The sequence below is a fragment of the Sciurus vulgaris genome, assembly GCF_902686455.1.
Source record: "Sciurus vulgaris genome assembly, chromosome: 3".
NCBI classification, from domain to species: Eukaryota; Metazoa; Chordata; class Mammalia; order Rodentia; family Sciuridae; genus Sciurus; species Sciurus vulgaris.
In genome coordinates this window covers 91027016-91052385 of record NC_136463.1, presented here as the reverse complement: position 1 = coordinate 91052385, position 25370 = coordinate 91027016, and the positions used below count along the sequence as shown (strand labels likewise).

Here is a 25370-nt window from a genome sequence, read left to right as displayed (position 1 = left end):
GAAGCTCTCTTTAATTGTCTTAAGAAAAAGGTGAAGGATGGGGCTGGGGTTGTGGCTCAGTGGTAGAGTGCTCACCTAGCACATGTGAGGCAATGGATTTGATCCTTAGCACCACATAAAAATAAATAAAATGAAGGTATTGTTTCTGCCTACAACTAAAACAAAACAAAATAAAAAAAACAGCAAAGGTATAATTTTTGGCATGTAGACCTCAAAGTCTTTAGGGTACAGAAAAGAATGATAGGGGCTGGAGTTGTGGCTCAGTAGTAGAGTGCTTGCCTAGCACATGTGAGGCACTGGGTTCCATCCTCAGTACCACATAAAAATAAATAAATAAAATAAAGGTTAAAAAAATGCTGTTAAAAAAATGATAGAATAGTTTCTCCAAAAAAAGAATGATTTATTCACAAGGTTAAACTAAAACATGTATTAAAGATAATATTTTAGGATAAATTTTTGTGCTATATTAAAGAAGGGCAAACTCTTTCCTATTCAGAGATGGGATCTAATTTACCATCCTATGGACTGGCTTTATTGACATGTGTCATCCAAAAGATAGTGAAACAGGGTAGGATGTCCAAGGCTAGTTCAAAGCTTTCTTTAGCCTGTTTTCTCTTGGAACATTTTTTCTGGGACCTCTGAGTTGCCACATAAGAAGTTTGACTATCTTGGGTTGCTATATTGGAGGGATTCATGAATAGATATTCCTAGGTCCACATGAGTCCAGCATTCTAGCCATTCCTACCAAGGTGCCAGACATATGAAGGAAGCAATACTGGATCCTACAGGCCAGGCCATTAGCTAGTTGAATACCAGCAAGGGACCTCTTTGGATACCTTATAGAATACAAAATTTTACTCAGCCAACTGCTGCAACACTTCCTGACCCACAAAATCTTATTAAAAAAATTGTTAGCCCTTCATTTTGAGAGAATGGATAATGGAAATACCCTGTAAAAGAACAAATACTAGAAATACTACTTGAAACAATTTTAACCTATATTGAGTCTATTCTATTTATGAATTCAATTTCTGTCTAGGCCTGGAATTAAAAGTTTTCTCAATGGTTGTTCAAAGTTATCATATATGTACAGCACAGCATCAAAAGCATCAAGTGATATTTTTTCCCCTCACCAACCTCTACTTAGTCATGGTTTACTGAGAAACCCAGGGAGGGTTGTTTTTGCCAAGAGATCTTCTGCAGGTTCAATCTCTCTAGCTCTCTCCCCTCTAAGTGCTCTTCAGTGAAATTGTGAACTTTCACAGCATTGATAGGGAAGAGTAGAATGAAAAAGTAGAAAGCCAATAAAACATACTGGCTACATACAAATAGAACTGTTATATGATATACACAAATCAAAGAGCAAAGACTCAGCAAGCTAATCCAGGTGATTGAAAAACCAGCTTGTAAGCATGTTCCAGAGGGCCAACTTATCCATTTATAATTCTGAAAAGTGAGTTTTGCATGAAAAGATACATAACTGTATACTGAATATTCGGTATTTATAGCAACAGAGAAAATTCTGTTTACCTGCAAATCAATATTGTTGTCAATACAATGTTCATTTTTTTCTGCCAAAATCTTCCCATAGTTTTCTGATTTGATAAGATTTTCAACTCTGGTTGTATCTTTCATTTCTGCCTCCAAATCCTTCATTGTTTCAGTTTCATCTTTTACAGTAACAGTATCAGACATCCTCATTAGCAAAGGTTATTTTAGAATTCTAAAGGGAACTTGAAGCCTTAACAAGAAAAAAAAAATTAATTCAGTTTGAAATATTTTTTATATTCAATTACTATACAATATTGATTGTGTACCCTGTATGCTACAATAATAACACAATGTCCATGGAAGCAAAATTTATGCTTTTAAGGACTATACCACTTTGTGGCTGATATGTTTTTTAAAAAGCCACAATATAGAGAGAAAAGAGCTATCATAAACATATAAGGTGATTTTATTACACATATCACTTGTGAAATTTCTTAAGAAAAGTAAGAAATGAACCATATCAAGATGGAAGATAATGGTTAGATGGTTACATAAGCATATTTTGATGACCTTAAAAATCTTTCTCTCACTGGAATAGGGGGCTGTAATCCCAGTGACTTGGAAGGCTTGAGGCAGGATTGCAAGTTCGAGACCAGCACTGGCAACTCAGCAAAGCCCTAAGAAACTGAGTGAGACCCTGTCTCAAAATAAAAACATAAAAAGGGCTAGGGATGTAGCTGAGTAGTAAAGCACCCCTGGATTTAATCCCCACCCCATACCAAAAAATAAAACAAAACTTTTTCTCTAAAGGAATATTGTATTATCCTGTAAGAAAAATATTTTCTTATCATAATAGTCATCTGGATTCCTAAAATTCTAAATTTCTTAAATGACCCTGAATTTCAAAAGGATGTAATTTTAAAAATTAAAAGAATGTCCTACACAAAACATACTTGTGAGTCTGGGTTCAAATTTGTTCCACAACATGAGTAAAGCAATGAAAACTCTGACTTAGGTGATTCAAAGCCAAACAACATGCTATTATCAGATATTCTAGAAAATGGAATCCATAGGAGATCAAATATAGATGTACATATATCTCAAGCATTAGTGAAGAAAACACTGGTAACTTTACACCATCTATCAAACAGGAATGTATCAGAGATTAAACCTAAAGAAAGATAGCTGTCATTCTAGGACATGTGAAAAATATATCAAAACCAACAAAACAACTTACTCATTCTTTTTTTAAATATTTTTTTTAGTTGTTAATGGACACAATATCTTTTTTTTTAATGTATTTATTTTTATGTGGGGCTGAGGATGGAAACCAGTGCCTCACACAGGTGAGGGAAGCACTCTACCCCTGAGCTTACAGCCCCAGCTATGATTTACTCTTATTCTTTTTTTTTTATTTTAATTTTTTTAGTTGTGGATGGAACTTGATTTATTTATATGTGGTGAGGATCGAATCCAGTGCCTCACACATGCTAGGCAACCTCTCTATTACTGAGCCACAACCCCAACCCTACTCTTATTCTTAATGTAAATAACTTATTCTGAAATGTATCAAAAAATTTAAAATCAGTGGATGGATAGAAAGATGAAAATAGGTTAAAGCAAGTATTGTACAATGTCAGTGGCAGAATTGAAAGATGATTATGTAAAGGTTCACTGTAATTCTTTCAACTTCTCTGTATTTTAACAAATTTTTAAAATAAAAACTTGATGAAAAAGCTGTAAAAATTATCTTCTTTATACAATTTGGAAAATTCAAGAGTTTAGCAAAATAAAGATCTACAATAAAATAACTAAGCAGATTTTAGGAATCTATAAATGTTTCAAAAAGTTAAAAAAAAAAAAGAGTCAAAGAAAAATAGATTCTAAAATTACAGGTATACTACACTGAATTAAAAAAAAAAAAAAGCAAAGCATCTTCCACTGGGCGAGGCACAGTGGCTCAAGTCTGTAGTCCCAGCACTGGGGAGGGTGCAAAGGGAGGATCACTTGAGATTGAGAGTTTGAGAGAAGGCTAAGTGACAAAGGGAGACTGTTTCAAAAACAAAACAAAACAAAAACGTCTTCCTCAATTATAAGCCATACCATAAGTTAATTGGCTCATTCTGAAAATAAGGTTACAAAAGTAGGAAGATGAAAGGGAAGCTACTGAAATACTCTGAATCCTTACTTTTCACACATAAGTTTTCTGTTTGTTTTTTAGTCCTAGGGATGGAACCCAGTGCCCTACACAGGCTATGTAAGTGCTATACCAATCAAGTACATTTTCAGCATGATATGTAAGATTTTTAAAGAAAAACAGCTATGGGGTTGTGGTTACAGCTCAGTGGTAGAATGCTTGCCTAACATGTTCCAGGCACTGGGTTTGATCCTTAGCACCACATAAAAATTAAAAGGGATTATATCCATCTACAACTTAAAAAATACATATCTATATTAAAAAAAAAAGAAAGAAAAAAACGGATGTGTTTTTCTGAAGGAACTGGAGAGTGTTACCTGATGTGTCCTATGGATCTGAGATTGTGGTGTTCCACAAAAATAAAATAAAATAATCCAAGGTTCCTTTTCACAGCTGTCAGCCAGGATGTCAATTGTATTGAACCATCTGTGATCTGGCAGGAGGAGTCCCATGTCCTTGTCACCACTGTAGATTCCTGGACTGAGATGGACTGTCTTGGATCAAATGTATCATACCTTTCAGTGGCCTAAAATTAAAACAAAAGAACACATTTTAGCAAAACAGGTAGGGGAAATGGAACATTTCACAGCAATTTAGAAATTAAAAATACTACTGTTAGTAGTTTTATTTTCTTATCCTAAACAAGAGTCAGGACACTTAAATTACAACTAATTCACACTCATTAATTAGGTGAACCTGAATAAATCAAGGACGTCTGGAGGAGAGGGGAAGAATTAATACAAAATAAGAACTTGCAATGTGGTTAGAGATTAAAGGAAGAAGTAACTCCACTTTGTAGTATGGAGGTGGGGGGGTGGGGTGGAGACCTGGCCTAAGATCCCAACCAGGAACACGTTTTTAACTCTAAAAACTGTGATTTTTTTTTGTGCTCACTTCGGCAGCACGTATACTAAAACTGTGATTTTTTTTAGAGGTTCCCCCCACTCCGCCCCCAGAGCTATAACTCTCTGGACTTAAGATGGTCATTTTGAATAATACATCCTAGAGTTTTAAACATACAAAAGAACAGAAGGGTTATAATAGTCAATTAACATTTTCAAAGAAATCCACTTTGTCTGTTAAAAGAAAATGTCTATAAAGGGTAGAATGACAATTTTTAATGACATTTGGAAAAATTAGTACCAAAAGTCTCTCCATGTCATATATATATATATATTTTGGTAACTGGGTATTGAACCCAAGAGTATTGAGCCACACCCCAGTCCTTTTTTATATTTTTATCTAGAGACAGGGTCTTGCTGAGTTGCTTACGGCCTCGCTAAGTTGCTGAGGCTGGCTTTGAACTCACAATCCTCCTGCCTCAACCTCTGTAGTCACTGGGATTACAGGCATGTGCCATCGCATCCAGCTCCATGTCATATTTTTAAGTCAGTTTCATTTTACATTTATGTGGTTCAAGCAAAGACCTTGTGGCAAGCAAATAATTCTAAGAAGATCATATGGTTCTTCTATCTTCCTTTGACATTTATGTTGTCAATAAACAGAATTTTACAATTTAAGGTAAAACAACTGAGTAAAATGAGGTTGAAGTACAAAGAAATTTATTACTAACACAGCTGAGCATGTATAATAGAAAATTTCATATCCCATACTAATTCTTTAAAAACTTTTTTGAAATATAATCATTTAGAACCCTGATATAGCTTCACATTAGTTTTTGTATCTCCATTAACTAAGGGATAATAAGTAGAAAAAGGAGAATCATAAACAAATGTTAGGGTTTTTTTTTTTTTTTTGAACTGAACTATATCATCTCAATTTGATCAAGCTTCTTTGGCCACTAAATTTTTTTTTTTTTTTTTTTTAAGTTACATCAATACCAAACACAAACAAAAATTTCTTCAATTTAATTTTTCTCAATTTTAACTTTTATAAAATGATAGACACAAGATGAAAGTAAGTCAGGAAATGTTTTACATATTTCTTGTTAACTGACTGATTTAATCATGAATACCTTAAATTTGAAATTCTATAAAAGTGAGGTTCAAATCCATTAGGAAGTAAATAACAGCACTGGCTAAGGTGCTAAAAACTGCAAGGGGAGTAAGAAAGGAGAATAACCTGAAGAGATGGACATCTCAGAAGACTGTCTTAGGACCCCGAAGTCCTCCAGAGCCCTAAACAATTTCAGTGGCCATCATCCCAGACCCTTCTCTTACTGATACTTAAAAACTGAAATTCTCAGAATCTGTTTCAACTTAAAATAAACAGATAAATGGGCTCAAAATTCACACTAAACTTTGAAAAAACATTCTCATAATGTTTATCCAAAGAGTGATACCAAAAAGCAAAACTACGAATGTACTAGGATATATAGTAAATCTTTTTGTAACTATGCAGTAGGAAAGTCCTTTCCAAGTGCAACTCGAAAATTTAGAAGCCATTAAAGGAAAATAGTTATAAAACTTACAAAATTTAAAAATTTCTCAAAATAGAAGATAAACAAATTAAAAGGAAAATGATACAAATGAATATTTCCAACAAAAACTGGCTGAAATATGGAAAGTAAAATACCTCTTACAAAACCAGGGTAACAAAAAGGGAAATGGGGAAATGGTAGAAGTAGGTAAATTACAAAAAAGTACAAATAACAACCATCAAAAACTAATTCTTTATATAGTTTACCATGTGCCCAGCCCTGTTTTAAGCCTTTCATAATTCATTTAAAGTTTACGACTGGGCTGGGGGTATAGATCAATGGTAGAGTGCTTGTTTAGCATGTGTAAGGCCCTGGGTTCAAACCTCAGCACCGCAAAAACAAAATAAAATAAAACTCACAATAATTGTAAGAAGGATATCTTTTTATTATCTCTGTTTCGCAAAAGATAAGGAAACTATAAGCACTGAGAAAGATCACACAGTTAAGTCTGAGAACCAAGGATTTGAACAATGGTTGACTGGTGCTGCTGTACTGATGTATCATCACTCATATGTACCAACAAGAGGGATAATTTGTTTACAGAACCTTTATTTTAAGAGTAATAACAATATGAGGAACTCCTTAACATTAGATTGAAGATAGAAAGTAAACTTATTCTTTTCTCAATGACAGAATTTATGCACCTTTTCTTTGTGTGTGTGTGCAGAGGAAAAGAATATTACTAACTTTGTAATAATTGTTCTACTGTTTTCTCCTGAACTGTTAGAACTCCAAGAAATACACAATGATCTAACTTTTCTGAATCTTCCTGTCTTTTGTGATAAGTTCTTACTGCAAACCTGAGCAGCAAGAAGGATTCAGAGTTTGTGGCTAAGAAACAACGTGAAGCCTAGCAGTTCACAATGATAAATATGCATAGTTATAAACCTTCCTCAATGTAACAAAGAATAGTGGAATTAGGATCAACCACATTTGGAAAGGAAGACTGTAATATATATGCAGTCTATAGATAAGCAGATTCTCTAGGGAAAATTTCAGATGCCATTTTCAGCAATAAAAATGCAATATAGAGCTGGGTGTGGTGGTGTACACCTATAATCCCAGTGGCTCAGAAGGCTGAGACAGGAGAATAGGGAGTTCAAAGTCAGCCTAAGCAACAGTGAGGCACTAAGCAACTAAGTGAGACCCTGTTACTAAATAACATACAAAATAGGGCTGGTGATGTGGCTCAGTGATCCTGAGTTCAATCCTCAGTACCTCCCCCATCAAAAAAAAAAAAAAAAAAGTAATATTGATACTGATAATTAAAAATATAATTTTGCTATGCTTAGGGTATAATTTTTGGTTTCACTACACAAAAGAATTAAAGTTAGGTAAAAACAACAATTAAAAACCCTAATGTTAAACAAAAAACAATAATTTATTCTAAGTTAACAAAATATTTAAATATAATTTATAAGTTAATTTATTCTGAAAAAGAAATCTCACTCCTACTAGTAAAATGAAATATCATACCAGGGGGAAAAAAAAAGTTACATTATTCAAGTAATCTGAATACAATCTGGCAAAGCACACTGCATTGGCATTTCTTTATGACTATCTACTTCTCCAATGTCACTTCATTAGATGGCTATAATGCTATAAAATATAGTTAGGCTATCACATTTAAAAAGGAAATAAAATGCCCCAAACTAACACATTCAGCTTCTCCCTAAGATTATAAATGGGAAAAACCAATTTCAAAGGTCTTTGGAGAGAAAGGTAAAAACAAAACAAAATATCTGTTTTTATGATATAGTTAGAAAGAAAGGAAATCCAAATTTTCAGTCACTGGTCAGTCACATGAACCAGAATACAATTTGCTAAATATCTACATGGTTTATCAACAATTACTGTCATTCAAAAAAATTTACTGAATAACCACAGAAAGTACTGTAACTTCAATGAGTATCAGTTTTTTTTTTTTAAAAGAGTGAAGAGAACAAACTACCTTGACTTGAAAGAGTTTGTTAAACTCAAAGGAAGTTTAACGGTGACATTTATTAACAAAGAGACAAAAAAAAAATTTTTTTTTAAACCAGTGCTGGGGATGGAACCTAGAGCCTTGTACATGCTAGGCAAGTACTGTACCACTGAGCTATACACCCAGCCCTTATAATAATTTCAAGAAGGTATTATAAGAGAAGGGGAAGGACTTTTGGTAGTTGAAGAATGTGAAGAAAGAATTTATTATTGGAGGCTTATAAGACTGAGACAAATTACTTTTAAAGAAAAACTTAAAAGGAAAGATAGGAAAAAGAAGACCACTTAACTGAAACAGAACGTAGGAAAAAGACCACTTAATTAAAACAGAATGTATGAACTGGGGGTAAAGGCAAAATATTTGATGATGGCAAAGATGGGAAACAGGATGTGTTCTATACTTTAAGTCCATTTCATAAAACAATGTGATATCAAATCGTTTCACATATCCTGAAATTTCATATCTGTGATATCTTATATTGCAATGATTACGCATATCAATGCTTATGGCAGCACAATTCAGAATTGGCAAGTTATGGAACTTGCCTATATGCTGACCAACAGACAAATGAATATAGAAAATGTGGTATATATACACAATGGAGTTTTACTTAGTCATAAAGAAGAACAGAATTATGACATTTGTTGGTAAATGGATAGAAGTGGAGAACATCATGCTAAGTAAAATAAGCTAGACTCAGAAAGTCAAAGGTTGAGTGTTTTCTCTTTTAGGTGAACACTTCATTGAAATATAGAAAAAAAAGGTGGGGGAGGGAATCCTGGTAAAACAGAGGATCAATGGATTCAAGGAAGGAGATTGAGGAGGAAGGAGGAAGAAAAGGAAAGAACTACGGAATGAAATTAATCAAATTATGCTATGTTACATACATGAATATAACACAATGAATTCTAGCTTTACATGTATCTATGAAGCACCAATTTAAAAAAAATAGGAGAAAAAAAGCAAAGAATGGGAAAGATTAAAAATATTAATAGGGAATTTATTTTAAAAAAGTAAAACCAACTATAGTATATTTATACTGCACAATAATATAAAACAATTAAAATTAGAATGTCAGAATGTTGGCAAAAGAGCAGAGTGATTTCTACCATACTATGAAGCTTAAAAACTTAAAAATTTAAAAACTATATAAGTAGGGATGGGAAAGGTGCATGGATGGGAATGGTATTTTATGCTACCTCTGGAAAAGGAAAGGAAAAGAATTCAGGTGAGACAGAAAAAGGACTTAAAATGTTTCTATTATTTCATTAAAAAATTAAGATCTGCAATACATAGTTTGCATTTCTTAATTATTGGTATTAAGAATGGGTAGTATAATGCTCCTTTTGGTTTTGACATTTTTATATTAAATAAGCTCTATAACAAGGGGAAGTAACAAAAACATATATTTGAAGATCAGAAATACAGAAGGCTTGAATAACAGGCACATATTTTAAAAGAAGCCATGGAGAATGATTTTAGCTACAATATAGACATAACTTGTCCTAGCAAGCAAAATGCTTATTGTTGTGATGGAAAGTGACTAGCGTTTAGACAAAGGATTTAAAGGTGAAAGCTTAAAATGAGAAGAAATTTCATTCATTTCTATCTTTGGAATGGATCTTAAGTACTAAGCACTGTTATAAGTACTGAGATATAGCAGTGAACCAAGAAGACAGGGTCCTAGAACCCAAGTATTTAAATTGCAGTGAAATATACAAGTCAAATACTGATTGAAACATGTGACTTAAAATCAGTAATCTCTTAAATACTTAGTCACTTAGCACTATTTCCAATGCTTTAAGTGTATTATTAATTCATTTAGTCCTAAAAAACCTTACATTGTTGGTTCTCTTATTATCCCCATTTTGTAGATGAGGAAACCAAGGCAGAGAAACAGCTTTTTCAAGGTTGCAAGAATAGTTAGGGTATGAACTCAGGTAGTTGGCTAGAGCTGTTTGCTATCTGACACTACCTGTTTTGTCTCTAAAAACGAACAGGTTAATTTAATAGAAAGTAACTATAACTGGGGAAAGACAACTCCATATACAAGGGGAAAGGTTAGAGTGTAATAGTTGAAAGAATTATGAAAGAACACTTCAAATGTATAGACAGTATCAAAAGGATCTTGTGGCAGAATAGTCATTTCAATTTTGCATATAAGTTTTAGTTGTCTTCAGGACAATATTCTGACAGAGAAATATGACAGGAAATTGGATATACTGAGTTGGAGTTCAGAAAAGCAGTCAGGGCTGATGCTATTTATTTGGGAGAATCACCATCACAGATTGAAGTTTTGAATGACCAAAGTAGACAAATTTGTCCATAGGAGTAAGAAAACAAGGGGGTTTGGACAGAATACCTAGAGGATGCTGAATCCTTAAGAAATGAGTAGAGGGCTGGAGATATGGCTCAGTTGGTAGAGTGCCTGCCTCGCAAGCACAAGGCCCTGGGTTCAATCCCCAGCACCGCCAAAAAAAAAAAAAAAAAGAAAGAAAAAAGAGTAGAGAGGTGGAGGAACAAGCTTATTAGCAGGAGATGCAAAGTTAGGGGAAATCTGTCAGTATGGAAAGTATGTAGGCCAAAGAAGCCAGCTGAGAAAGGAGGGAGAGAGGTTGGGGAGTTAAGAATAAAGAAGAATTAAGCAGGAAAACACTGACAAGTGTGAAGAAATGAAGAAATAGGAGTCAGAAGCACTGAGAAAGATAAGTCTCAAAAGTATTCATTGTCCTTAGGAACTAAAGGGATGTGGTAGGAAATTGAGGGGATTTATATCTTGTTAACTTTTGCTATTAGTGAGATAGCTGGGATGGTTGTAGGGGATGGGAAGAATACAGGGTGAGGATAAATACTCAGTGAGTTACAAAGGGGAGATTCAGTGAGGTTACACAAGATTATTTAGGCATAATTCTTCTATGGAGAAGCCTGCAGACTACAAGACTAGGGATTTCTCTAATTCTTTGGGGTCGTAATGAGAGTAATCTAAATGAGCACAGTGCTACTTGCCTGTGGAATGGGCTAACCATCCTTTCACAACCATTTCCAGACCTGATGCTTTATTACTACATGCCATACAGTAGCTTAAGAAAGGCCAAAATAAAGGGACTGGGGATATAGCTTAGTTGGTAGAGTGCTTGCCTAACAAGCACAAGGCCCTGAGTTCAATCCCCAGCACCACCACTACTCACCCCCCCCCCAAAAAAAAGGAGGGGGCGGCAAATTAAAATACAAAAGTTGGAGACAGGGAATGATAGAGTACTAAAGAAACTCTACATAAGTCTTAATGTAGTAGGGACTCCAGTTTGAGTTAAAGCAGAAGGTAAAGAAAATACTCTCATTATAGAGGTACAGATGCAGGGGAAGGGCTTCTGAGAACGGTATGATACTGGAACACAGAAGATTCTAGAGTATATGGTACCCTGAAGACTAATAATGTTCATGGCAGCAACATAAACATATTCAAGACAAATACTAGCAAAACCGGCAAAACTGGAAGATCTTAAGAGGGCTGCCCAAGATCTCATGGAAGAGACCTTGGAGCAGTCTGAAGGGGTTTAAATATTGGCAGATGAAAGAAAAAAACAGCAATAAAGTCAGGTTCATTATTCTAACTTTATCCCTGAAAGCTGTATATTATATTATTTCCTAATATACTGCTAGTGAGGGCAAAATGTATTTTGCCTTCATTTTGAATCTGTTGTAGTTGAGGTTAGTGAGAGCTCCCTATGGAAGTGTTAAATGCAGAAATGAAATAAATAAACCAGGTTGCAATACAATCCCTTGACATATAATAAAAAAATCTTTTATAAAGGAAGGGGCAGGGAAACTGGTGTTACCAACTGACCTAGCTTTGGGAAATAAAGAATAAAGAACGTGGGAAAGATTTAGATTTCTAGAAAGTGCTAGTTATAGATGAGGATACATGTAGGAGGGCAGCTTAAGATAATGGCTATGTAAGGAGAGACTATAGTATTTTTTGTTTCCATATTGAGTTTGAGTTGATTATAATTCATTGTTTAATTGTATTATCTACTTGGAGATTCTTTTAAGCTATGAAACCGGACAGAGAGAACAGGTCAGGGAGAGAAACATGTTTATTCAGTTTTTACCTCAGAGAGAGCTCATAAATAACAAGAACCAGAAAAGTACATTATTTCTTTAATAAAGAACATCAAAGATATTTAACAATTTGAGAAAAAGATATTGCATAATGAAGAATTTGGCTGGCTTTTGTCCTTGCTAGGCAGCCTCTAAATTCTTGGAATTTCTGGAGTGATGAAAGTGTCTGCCATGGCATGTCTTGAAAGTTTATTCTAATGAGGTGACTCACAGTGGGCTTCCACATAGTTTATGTTAAAGAGATGATTTAGGATGGGAATTGGGCAAAAGACTAAACGTACTGTTATAAAGTTGGGACTCTGAGTTATGTGATAATTAGTCTGAATTTTGGGGAGAAAAATCTAACTGGAGAGTGAATCCAACTGTGACACCAATAGTTCAATCATAACTATATAAGAAAATCCTGCCAGGCTGGGTGGTACACATCTGTGATCCCAGTGACTGGGGAGGCTAAGGCAGGAGAATCTTAAGTTCAAAACCAGCCTCAGTAACTTAGTGAGGCCCTAAGTGACTTAGGGAGAGCCTGTCTTAGAATAAAATAAAGGGCTAGGAATGTGGCTCTGTGGTTAAGCGCTCTTGGGTTCAATCCTTGGTACCAAAAAAGAAAATCCCAATAAAAACTAGCTTGGGTGAGCTTCCAAGGTAGGCATTACTCTGCATATTGTCACATATTAATTTGTGGGAAACATAACAAGTCTAGTCCCATAGTAAGAAGACAGGAGAAATTTTGCATTTGGGATTCTCCTAAACCTTGCCCTACGTCACTTTCCTTTTGGCTGGTTCTGATTTGTATCCTTTTGCTAAAATAAAACCATAATCCTAAGTGTACCACTTTGCTGAGTTTTGAGTCATTCTAGCAAATTATCGGGGGGGGGGGTCCCCCTGCCCAAATTTGTAGCCAGTCACTCAAAAGTGATGGTGGCCCAGTGCCTGAATGAAGTGAGGACAGTATTGTATAGGATGTGTCTGGCCTAACTCAGGGTTTGCTGATGTGAGAAGTTACTGAAGGTATTTTTTTTCTGTTTATAAACTTTTTTTATACATGTATATAGGGTAATAATGTCTGTCTCATTACTATAGGTATTGACCTTTTGCACAGTTTAGTCTCATTCACAACATTCTTTACTCATGTACTCAGAGCTAGGTTCATAGCATTACAATGTCAGTAGTTCATAAATAAAAGTGAACATCATCCTGAGCATTATCTCAGTTTCTTCTCTCAGTTATTCCTAATGCCATTAATGAGTAAGCATATGCTTTACACATACTTACAACTGTTACACTATCCTGTAAGAAACCTTCATGGTGGTTCAGCTAAACTGTGATGTGATTGGCATTCCCTTTGCTCTGTGTTAAGTTAGGCTTTCATGGCTGTGATCAAAATACCTGACCAAAACAGCTTATAGGAGGAAAAGTTTATGTGTTCTCAGTTTCAGAGGTTTAGTCCTTGGCAGCTGATTCCATTGTTCTGGGCCCAAGGTGAGGCAGAACACCATGATGTAAAGGTGGGGTAGAGGAAAGCTACTCAGCTCAAGGTAGCCAGAAAGTAGAGGAGGAGCCAGGGGGACAAGATCTAATAATCCTCAATGGCATGCTCAGTTAATCCTTCAAATAACAAGCCTGTCAAATGGATCAATCCACTGATGAGGTTATAGCTTTCAGACTCTAATCATTTTACATCTGAACATTCCTGCATTAACATAGGAGATTTTATAGAGAATACTCAAACCCTAACAGGTCTTAAAGGTATAAAGCTCTATCCTCAAAGTGAGATTCATGCTGGGCTCCTGACACATTTATTTAATTCATCTCATGGTTCTTTGATGGCCTAATGTGTTTTATTAACACGTGAAACTTCATATTGTCTAGTGTTAGAATCATAGATCTAACTTGATCTATTTCCTCCTCAGGCACAAAATGTTTCCTTTATAGAATTTTAATTTAAGTTATAATTGGCAGCTATTCTATTTTGTAACTACAAATGTACCACACTTTACCTGAATTGCCAACTATATTCTAACAAAGGATCACAGGCCTCTCTCATGAAATCACCTGGGGATTATGTTAGGGAAAAAAGACTCAAAAGGTTTTTATTTCAGTCAAAGAGCATTTCATGGACAGTAAAAATAGCTAAGAGCAGCTTGATGTAATACAGGTGTTGTCTTTGAGTTGCCATCCTCCTATCCTCATTCTCTATAAAAGGATGCATACAAAAATACAATTTTACAGCTGCTGGGCATGGATCAACATTGCTGAGAGGCTTGAGGTCTCAAGAAGTTCACACTATACACTGTACATGTAGATCTAGCAGATACAACTTCTCTTTAAAGTACCTGATGTTCTGTCCAATCTAATTGTCTTAATTTCCTATGACTTTGCAATCTGAATGAATGAAAGGATTTAAAGGGTCTAACACATTTCAGATTTGGTTTCTTTAATGGTTTTCCATCATTTCCTAGCAGTCTGCCTTATATAATTATTTTAGCAGATACTAATACTTGATAAATTTCTTTTGCTTTCTTTTACAGTGGTCTTATAAAGTCTTCAATTTTGGTTGTTTACTTTTTACCTGTATAGGGAAGGTGCTCAGTATTTTGAAAGCACTGGAATGATAAAATGTTTTGTTATCTCTTTCTGGTAGTCCCATGTGGAAGTCTAACATCTGATATGCTCGGTTATCAGTCACTGCATATTTTCAAACTACTTGAAAAAAATTCCATGTGATATCTGTGGAAGTGCTTACTATTGCAGAAGGCAGTCACATACCCTTCTAAGCATTTGAAAATATAAGATGAAAGAAAAGTTAAAATTAAAAAAAAAAAAACGACTAATGATTTACAAACACAATAGAACAGTAATTCTTATTTTTTGACCATGAAAAGATTCTTCTAAAAAATTTTACTAAACCCAATCATTTCCTCCTCAGGAAAGCAGCACTTGTACATGTGCTTTTAGGAGTTTCCTCATTCTCTAGAAGCCTATACATGAATCCATTTAAGAATTCTCGTTTTATATCTCATATACTTATGTTAATTATAAATGTTTATGTTAGCCATACATATAAACATATAAAATACATATAAATATGCACATAACAAAGATACATATTTATATAACTGACAGATTTGTATAATACATATGATATAATGTGATATTCATTTAAATATAATACATAAGAGTTATAAACTAGGATATATGTATAGATTTCTGGAAAACTAAGAACCTAGAAATACATATTTATATTTGTAAGAACTTGCTCTTGTGAAATGAGAAGATGGGGTTGGGTGAAGAGAGATTAATTGGGTTTTATACATTTTTGTATTTACTGAATTACCTTTGTGGAACTCTGGGTCTTAGAGGAACTTAGAAAACAATCATTGTATTTGTTGAACATCCCTTGTACAAAGTGCTTGGAATTAAAATAATTTTTATGCTACCTGCACATAAATAATGAGATATCTTAGGTATGGTAATCAAGTCTCTACATGAAATGCAAGTATGTTTCATACATACCTTAAGTACATAGCATGAGGTAGTTTTATTCAGTATATTTAATGTGCCTTCATTTTGACTGAGACCTGTCATGTGAGATCAGGTATGGAAGTTTCTATTTGTGGCATCATGTTGGTACTCAGAAAGCTTCAGATTCTGGAGCATTTTGGATTTTGGGTTTAAGAATGCTCAAGCTGTGGTAACTGTATTAAAGATATATCAATTAGAATAAGGATTGGTCAGCTATGGAGGTATGTCAAGATTTACAAAGACAATGATTTATTTCACCTCCAGCTTGTGCCTCCCACTATCAATGATATGATCATATGGCAAAGAAGATAACCACACAAATTAATAGAGGCACCCAAAGAATGTAGAAATAGTAATTGCTACACATCAGAAGAGGGAGAGGTATATGTGAAAACAGCATTTAACTCAGCTGTGAAAATATTTTCACCTTACACATCTTTGCTTCTTGAACACTGTTACATATATAACTTGTTAGTTATAAATTTAATTTTCTTCCCTGATAGCACGATGCTAGTTCACAAAACCCCAGCACTATTAAAATTTACTATGCCTTCACCAAATAATTGTATTGTTTGCTTACAGTTGAGAGGTTTTTGATCATGTAAACTGGTCAACACTCAGCAAATCTTTGTTCTTCACATTATTTTAAATACTCAGATACAAAATCTGAGGAAAACATTTTTTAAAATGTTAAAACTTTAAGTGAAACACCCTGAGACCCATCTATTATTTTTGCAACTTCCTCTGAATCTATAATTCTTTCAAAATAAAAGCTAGAAAAGAAAATCTCAGTATATATCCACTGTAACATATTTGGAAAAATACAGAATTGTGTGTTTGTGTGTTTGTGTGCGTGTTGTGTGTATGCCATACAGGTATAAAAAACAGAAGTTTACCCATAATCTGAAATACAATTATAAAATGTGATTTAAGTATTCTGAAAAGTAAAATAGCTTAAGATCCTTTCTAAAAACATAAAAAATTAATACAAAAATAAGAGGAAAACAATTCCCTCTAGTGGTCTAACATGAATATCTGAGGAAGACAAAATGATTTAAATAATGATTTCAATGTGTGATAAAGTACAAGGCCTCAAGCATAAGGCTCTAAAAACAATACAGAAAAAAACTGGACAATGGGTAAACACTATTTAAAATACAGCATTTAATTCTTAACCTCATAGTTTTTTTTTTCAGAAAGCACAGGTTTAACAAATTAAAATGCAATCAGTAACTGGTATTAATTAACCAAAAAAATTAAAGTTAAGTATACCGATCTAGGTTCCAGTGAAAATTGATAAATTGTGTACAAAAGAAAATTTGGAGTATATTCAATGTGAATGGATCTTGACAGGAAAGAGGGAGAAAGATTTAGTTGTAGAGAGCAGAGAAATTTAACAGAAAGATCAGCAGCCAGGGAGGAAGGGACCTGGAACACATACAATTAGGGACAGAGAGGGAGAGAAGCACAGCAGATGAATAGGGTAAGAGATGAGAAGGAAGGGGTAAGGTACATTTAGAAAGGAAAAGGAAGGGGCACACAGAATAACAGACAAAAGGAGAGGAAAAGATGGACAGACACTACCAGAAAGGGAGAGAAAGACAGGCATACAGAAAGCAAAAGCAAGAGTCAGGGAAGGTGAGGTACAGAGGAAGAGGGAAAGAGAGGGACAGAAGAGAGAAGCAGGGACATGTTGGGGAGGAGAGAAGAGAGATATTTAGATTGACTTAATTAGACAGGTAGAAAGAAGACACCCACAGTCACCAAGCAGACAGAAAGGGTGAGAGACTGAGACAAAGTGGGAAGATAAAAGAAGAGGGAGAGATTAGTGGGTTGGGGAAGGGAGGACAGAAGAGAAGAGATAAATAAAGTCAAAGGGAAGGTGTGCAAGTGAGCACCAACCAGGGAGAGTCACAAACAGAAACCTAAAGGAAAGAAATGAAGAAGGTATTAAAATGAGAAATGTGGAATGTGACAAAGTCTGGGTGAAAGAAGTTGTAGGAAAGAATTGAGAGCATGTGCTGATTATTTTCTTTTGAAGTTCTCAATATAAAATTAAAAATTTGAAGCTTAAAAAAGTAATGATGGTGAAATTCTCCTGGCATTAGGCTGAAAAAACATCTGATAAAAGATCCTCATTTTCATAATAGCTATTAATAATTTCATGGCCCTAATTATTCACACAGTTGGGAATCAGAAACAGACAAAAGAAGCAATGATATTCAGTGTTGATAAAAGGCCATTTAGTGATTTTCCTTCTATCTCCTTTAAAAAGAAAATGAGTTATTTAAAAACAAAGTAACTACTTCAAATAAGAATGGGAAGGATGCTTGAAAATATCAGAGCAATTCCAAATCCAATTAATTCAAGACAGAAAAACAAGGGAAACTAAAAAATCTTATGAACAATTCAGTTATAAACTAATGGACATGCTTTCATTATGCACTATCAAGTATATGGTGAGACCTCAGGTTTGAGGAATGAAAATAACAAGATAAATGCCAAAGTTTTCAGACTATTTAACAGGAGATCCTATACTCCTAAAAAATTACATAGTCTGATTAGCATTTGCTCTCTTTTGCAATATGATTATGCTAATCATAAAAATGACATATCTAGGTTTTGCACAGTTATAAGCACTTTAAAAATTATTCTACCACTTCCTCAGAAAAGAGTATAACAATAATTAAGAATTTTAAAAGTTAAGGTTTATTCTTAGTTTAATTTTCAAAAGAAGTCTTATCTCATTCACACTGTTATTTGCTCCACAATGAAATTTTAAAAAGTGAACATACCACATAATATGTCTATTTTAAGATAAACCTAAAAGAGATTTATTATTATCCATTTTGCTTTGTATATGCAAATACCAATTAGTACACCCGTAAACCATATTATCATCTAGGTTTAAGAAGTTACAGAAAATTTGAGGAGGAGAAGAAATTGGTGCTATAGCTGAGAAGTAAATGACTCCTATTCTTTATTTTATCAATCCAAATACATCTTTGCAAAACTAAATAAAAACTATTTTTAAAATGCTCTCAGTTTAGACATGGTAATGATTTTTATCACACATATCCCTAATTAAAATTGTGTTATCAAATGAACATGAATAATTCTTTATATCTGATTACCTTTTGTACACATTTAGCAAAAAAATTAAGAGTCACATACCTTCATTGTATTGATATTTGCTTCATCATATAGAGTTAATGAAGATGTACTTTCCATAGTATCTGTAAACTGATGCTCTGCATTGCTTCTCTATAGAGCTCGGCACACAAACATCCAGCTGATTAGTCAGGCATTGGGAGTGCCTGCTAGAGCAGTCTACAGCACTTGCCGAGGACTCAGAGACAATAGAAAGTCAACAGCTGTATGTTGTGATGTCAGTAACACTCTAGCCAGTCACCACCCAGAATATCTGAAACGCATCAGAAGCTATATTGAGCTCTTCATTAGCAATTCAGAAGCAATGATGCAAAACCCCATGAAACTGTGAATGTGCCAAGATCGCCAGGATTTTTTGAGATTTCTCGCTATTAAAATAAGGTTGCACTATCATGACTGATCAAACTGGTGCAAAAAGTTGACATAATTATTTTTTCTGTAATTCCTTAAAGAACAAAACATAAGGAATCTAGGTACTGTTCATATATCAATTTAAAAATAACTCTGACTCTTTAAAAACCTAGAAAAAGGACAATCTATCTAATATTTGACATCCCATGACAGTTTTGCATTTTTAAACTGACTTTGTCACAAAGAAAGGAAATGCACTGGAGAAGAATTCCTTGTTTCTTAAGTTGCTTTTGCTAAAATTAAAATAGCTTGCTTACTCTGGCAAGAGCATTACTTCTTCACACCAACAGATGGAGACAGGGATAGAGATATGATCAGAGGACAATTCTGCCTCCTGTCAGATGCTCGTTGGCTATATGAGTCTAAGTGGAAAACTTACCAAAAAAGGAATCAACCAATAGTGAATTTTAAAAACTCAATGTTTACTAAGTATGGGAAATAAAATAAAATAAAATGAAAATAAAATAATTTGTGACTATTAAGTAAACACTGAATAATCAGAGAAGTGTGTTTTTTGGATTCATGTGTGCCTGTTTCCCATTTTGTTAAGATCATACTTTTCATAAGCATGCAGAAATGCTGGGAGAATCCCATCAGACAATGCTCACATATTACCTGCACTATCTGAAGAAAATTCTGTATACCTCTAGTCAGAAATACTACTTTTCTCTGTCATTAAAATGTTAATTCTTCTAGGTTATATATAATCCTACAGCCTAACAGATTGGAGTGTTCTTTACACCAAAATAAAAGTGACTTTATAGTATAATCTTAAAATATATCATTAATGCTTTTGTAAAATTAGATTCAATTTCACCCTTGTAAGTGGTTTAGTTAACAATGTAGACAAATCCATAAAATCTTCTTTGACTATTCAAAGGTGAGAAGGCAGCTAATAGTAAATCTTGTCTAAGAGTTTCCCAATAAGTTAACTAAAATTTTCTTAAATTCCTATTTCCCCAGCATACAATTCTTTACCATGCCCTGCCCCTTTCACTAACCAGATACTTTTAAAGGTTAGGAAAAAAAAAAAAAAAAAAAAAAAATCAAGTGCTAGACTAAGTATCCAAACAAACACACAAAAACCAAAGTAATTCTGATTTAATAAAAAAATCATAATTAAAAATATTTAGAAATATAGTTTGAGTACTATCAAGTAGAGGCCACCTTCTAATTCTGAAGGGAAAGGAATAAGTTGCTAATAGTAAATTCCAGTGACGATAAACCTTAATTTAGGAAAAATCTGCAACATGCTAACAAGACAGAGAACCTTATCTTCGATATTCTTGGATGCCACACAGTTAATTGCCTAAGTTGACTTTGCCTCTACCCTACAAATGTTTAACACAAAATCAAATAGATTTTGAAAGGTTTCCAATGAAATTGTGGAACAGTGCTTAAAACACTACATCATGGCTAGATGCTATGGAAAACTTTCAAAGAACAAATCCTCCAATAAAAGAAACCTGAGTTAGATTTAACTTTCTCTCTGAATCTTAAATTTTATATGGTACATGTTAGAACATCCAGCAACTTCCTCTGCAAAAATACAAGCACACTGACTCTATTAATGCAGGGTTCAAGAGTAGTTATAAGGTAAGATAATCCCAACTGAATTATAGGAATTGGGACAACTAATAACAGAAATTTAATTTTCTAAATCTAATTATTGACATTCATGATAAACTTTCTTAACGTTTTATGGTTCTTTAGCTCTTATGGGACTTTCAAAGTGTTCGACTTTTAAAGGGGAAAACAATATTGGAGTCCAATTCTCTCACATACTTCTTAACACATTCAAAATAAAAAGAGCAAATAATCACTATTACCAAGGGTTCCCACATGGAAACAATTTTTAAAAAACAAATCTAATACCTCTCTTCGTAGTAGAAAATCAGAATTTGACAACCATTAATATGTTACTGATTCTGGTAAGAATCATGAGTAGATGATAAAAATCTATTGGATGAGAGACTGTTGTTGAACAAGATAGTCTTTGGTTATTGTAACTTTTAATTTCAAAGGTACGTCTATAACCAGAAAACTCTCATTTTAGCCAAGTAAGCAAATTTAACATCACCAATAATTGCACAGTCTTATATTTCATGCCTCCTGAAGCAATGTCATGGAAATAAAATTATATATGCTGTATTCTTCCAAAAATATTTAATCTGAATCTAATAATAAAAAACCTAATAAATTTAGACTATGGATCATCCTATAAGCCAGCTTAAACCCTTCTAAAATATTACTATTATGAAAGAAAAAGTTGGAAAAATTACCTAAGATTGGAGAGGCATATCAAAAAATCTAAAGTGTTACACTTGATTGCATTGTGGATATTTTAAAAATTATGAAGGATATTTATAGAACAAATGAGGTGGCATGGACATAGTCAGTATATTAGAATATCATGTTTTGCCCATTTTAAATTACTTGGGTATGATAAAGATCAGAGAGAGAGAGAGAGAGAGAGAGAGAGAGAGAGAGAGAGAGAGAGAGAGAGAAATGCATGCACATAATGTGCCAAAATGTTAAAAAGTGGCATGTCCAGAAGGCTATTTGGGCATTAATTTTACCATCTTTAAACTTTTCTGTACAGTTCTCTCCAGTAGGCCTTTTCCCCTCCTCTTGAGGGTAAGTCCTAAATTCAGTGTAGAATTTTTTTTTTTTTTAATTAAGAATTTAAAACATCTTTAAACTGAGACAGTACTTTCGGTAGGACCTTTTGTTGTGTGTGTGGTGCTAAGGACTGAACTCAGGGCTTCGCCTACACTAGGCAAGCACTCTACCAATGAACTACTCTCTCAGCCCAGGATTATTATTTTATCTCAATGTTATGGCTCTGGGGGCAGGGGAGACAGGCAGGGAGATTTATATATAGCAATAATACTTCACTATTAGTAAATATACTACATTCTCCTTTTAAAATATATTTGAAGTAAAAATACTTCACTTTGAAGTCTGAAAAACAGGATGTAGAGGCTGTTACCCTACTCTGGGAAGTTTCTTCTTACTTCTCAATGCCAAGTAGCAAGGATTTCTGGCCCTCCCCTGCACACCCTTCCTTGTGTAGAGTAAGCCATCTCCCTAAGTTAGTATTCTCCACTAGAGACACACTACTGAGAGCCCAGAGGACCCATCAATTTTAATCCTGAAATTTTTTTTGCCGTTTTCTTAAAGAGTCTGCTGTTTTTATGGAACATGACATTATAACATCCTGAAAAAAAGTAAGAAATAAACTTCTTGTGGGCCATTTTTTTTTCTTTTGTGATGTGTGGAAAGCACCTCAAAATCACTCTATCTAGTTCACAACTTTTTTATAGTTCAAGAAACTAAAGTTCCAAAGTGAAGTGACATGATCCCTGACTGTCTTAAATCTGTTGGTAGTCAAGTACCTAACCAGTAAGATTCTGCAACAAGTCTCTGCCCTCACATTACTTGGAAATGGGCCAAACATGAACCTGCTCTAACCTGTTGCCTAGTATGCTCTTGCTGCATTTGAGTAATTGAAAAGATGGATAACATATACATGAAGGGATTATGTCCCAAGTGGGGTAGATTCCTTTTGCCCTGTGAACCAAGAAGTTCATTCCCAGGTTGGGCACCCCCTCCCCATTCTGTTGTAATGAGTTTTCAGCGGTCTTATCACTTACATTTACATGTCATATAACATTTTTTTTTTTAGTTTTGGTGCTGAGGATTGAATTCAGGGCCTTGTGCATGCTAAGCAAGTGCTCTATTACTGAGCTACATCACCAAGCATGAAACATTTTTAACATGTGCTGCACTTGAGAGTTTCACCTCCAAGTAAAATTACTTTCTCAGTTGTGTTTCTAGCCTGTGTAATACAAATGTGCAGTTATGTTTTAAAAAAAATGCATTGAGTGCTTGACTACTGATCACTCAAGATTAATATTTACTTACTTTTCACTTGTTATGAATGCCATAAAAATGCATCACATAGAGAACTCGAGGTAGTAGTTTGAAAGTATTAATTAGTACTTCTAACAATAATCCCAGAATAGACATTATCCATATTGTAAAGTTGAAAAGACAGGGATATAAACAGATAAAGGGATTTTTCCTTGGTCATCACTCAGATCCAAATTTAAGGCTGGATTTAAATTATACAACTTTTACTCTGTATTAGCATATTATTCTGTATCTAAGTAAAAATTAAGGCTAAACAAACCCAGGCTCAATTATTAAAGACATTTAAAAACACAAGTGTTTAAAATGAAAATATCTAAAAAAAGGAGGGACTAAATCAAGAACTAGAGAATATGAACTTAGCAGTCATCCACTATCTCAGAATTTTCAATTCTGAGGGAAATTCAAGATCATTTGACATCAAGGTTTAGTTAACACAATTCTTGTGAATCCAAGTTGAGATCAGTGAGGCAAAGAAATCAACAATGTAAAATGAGAGATTCTTACAATAATCTGGATATAAAATGACAAGGATTGGAATTAAAACGTTAGTTGGGAAAGAAAAATGAAGATAGTGTAGAGATACTTCAAATAAAAACTTGACAAGTTCTGGATGAGTGATACAATGAAAGAGAAGGCTAAATTGATATTTTAAAATCTGTAATAAAAAGAATGTTGATGCCACTAGAAGCAGCAGGAAATGTGGCATGGGAAAATGATAAAGGAACAGGAAAAAAATTAATTTTTTAATCTACCCCTGCCCTCTACCCATCAAAAGCAATTAAGCAAACATTACATAGACCAATAAACAATCCCAGATCATCTTTTATAATTCAATATATTCCTGAAGGCTCTGGAGTGGTAAGGAAGGACTGAAATTGAGAAGAACTCAATTAATAAACATTCCACAATTAAAGGGGTATTCAAAATTCTAGACTCAAAGACTCTAATAATTGAAGAAATAAGCTATTGAGACAGTTAAGGGTAAGGAGAAATGGTTCCACAGGTAGGAAACAGAATTATGAGTATAAGAAAGGATTCATGAGAGTTCTTATGCTATGGATCTAAAGGCAAACAGGACAAATTACTCCCAAAGACCTTACAACCTGTTTTCTAAATATCTCTGAACTCCATTCCCATGGCCAATAATGTAAAATAGGCAATCATTACTTCCTGTTTGCATTTCCTCGAGAGGATTCTTATTGGTCTTTAGCCTTTAAAATGATCTTGTTCTCTGTTAACTTTTTATATCACAGAAAGTTTAGGGTACAATAAAAACACCATTACAGGAATTTGATAAGTACTAGGACAGAGGAACTAAAGGATGCTGTGGAAATAAGGAAGCACTGAATGACAGTCTTGGAGGGTTAAGGAATGCCTGGTAGAGTAACTAATACTTAAGCTATCATCAGAAAGAATCAGCCAAGCAAAAGAATAAGACAAAAGGATTTAAGAAAAAAAGAAAAATATGAGCAAGACCCAAAAGACATCAGGATGAATGAGAGTAGATCAGCAAGGTAAGAAAGAGCAGCTTCAAGTTCAAGGAAGGATTTACAATGAAGCTGAAGATATAAATAGGAATAAAATAGGCAAGTCATTCTAAGTGACATTCAAGAGTTGGAACTTTTTCTGAGGCTAATTAGGGAGATAATGAAGATAATTAGGGGAGTGACAAGAACAGTTTTTTTTTTTTTTCCACAAAAAGGTTAACTGTTACAGCCAAATGAATGGATGAGCCCTCCAAGGAATAGTATGTAAAGAGAATAAAGAGTCAATGGTTGACTCCTAGAGAATATGAATAATTTCTACTTAGACCAAGTTTTAATAATATTGCAACAAGAATATCAATAATCAAGCAACTCTTGTGAATGCATTCAGTCTTAATTCAAATAGAGTTCTGACAGAAAAAGTTACTAAGCTACCAAAATATACCCGTTTTTTGTGTTCAGATAGCAAAAGCACAGGTGGCAACAGATACAGGGCTAGGACGTAACACAGGGAACAGTACATATTCATGCATCTATATTTCTGTTCTTATGTATCTGCATATATATTTCATAAAACTATGACTTTATATGGATACTTTCAGCCCCAGACAGGAA

At 34.0% G+C, this 25370-nt stretch overlaps 1 protein-coding gene across 14 annotated transcripts in view; it reads right to left on the bottom strand.

Annotated features, from left to right (window-relative positions):
* Positions 1 to 4123, bottom strand: part of R3HDM1 (R3H domain containing 1) — a 110528-nt gene extending 106405 nt beyond the window's left edge. For all 14 annotated transcript variants that reach the window (XM_079135602.1, XM_079135609.1, XM_079135614.1 and 11 more), the window contains exons 1-2: positions 4006 to 4123; positions 1531 to 1741 (exon numbers count right to left, since the gene is read on the bottom strand). In XM_079135602.1, the coding sequence (XP_078991728.1) occupies positions 1531 to 1701 (171 nt within the window). In that variant the 5' untranslated portion in view covers positions 1702 to 1741; positions 4006 to 4123. The remainder of the gene's footprint in view (positions 1 to 1530; positions 1742 to 4005) is intronic.
* Positions 4124 to 25370: the final 21247 nt, after the last annotated feature.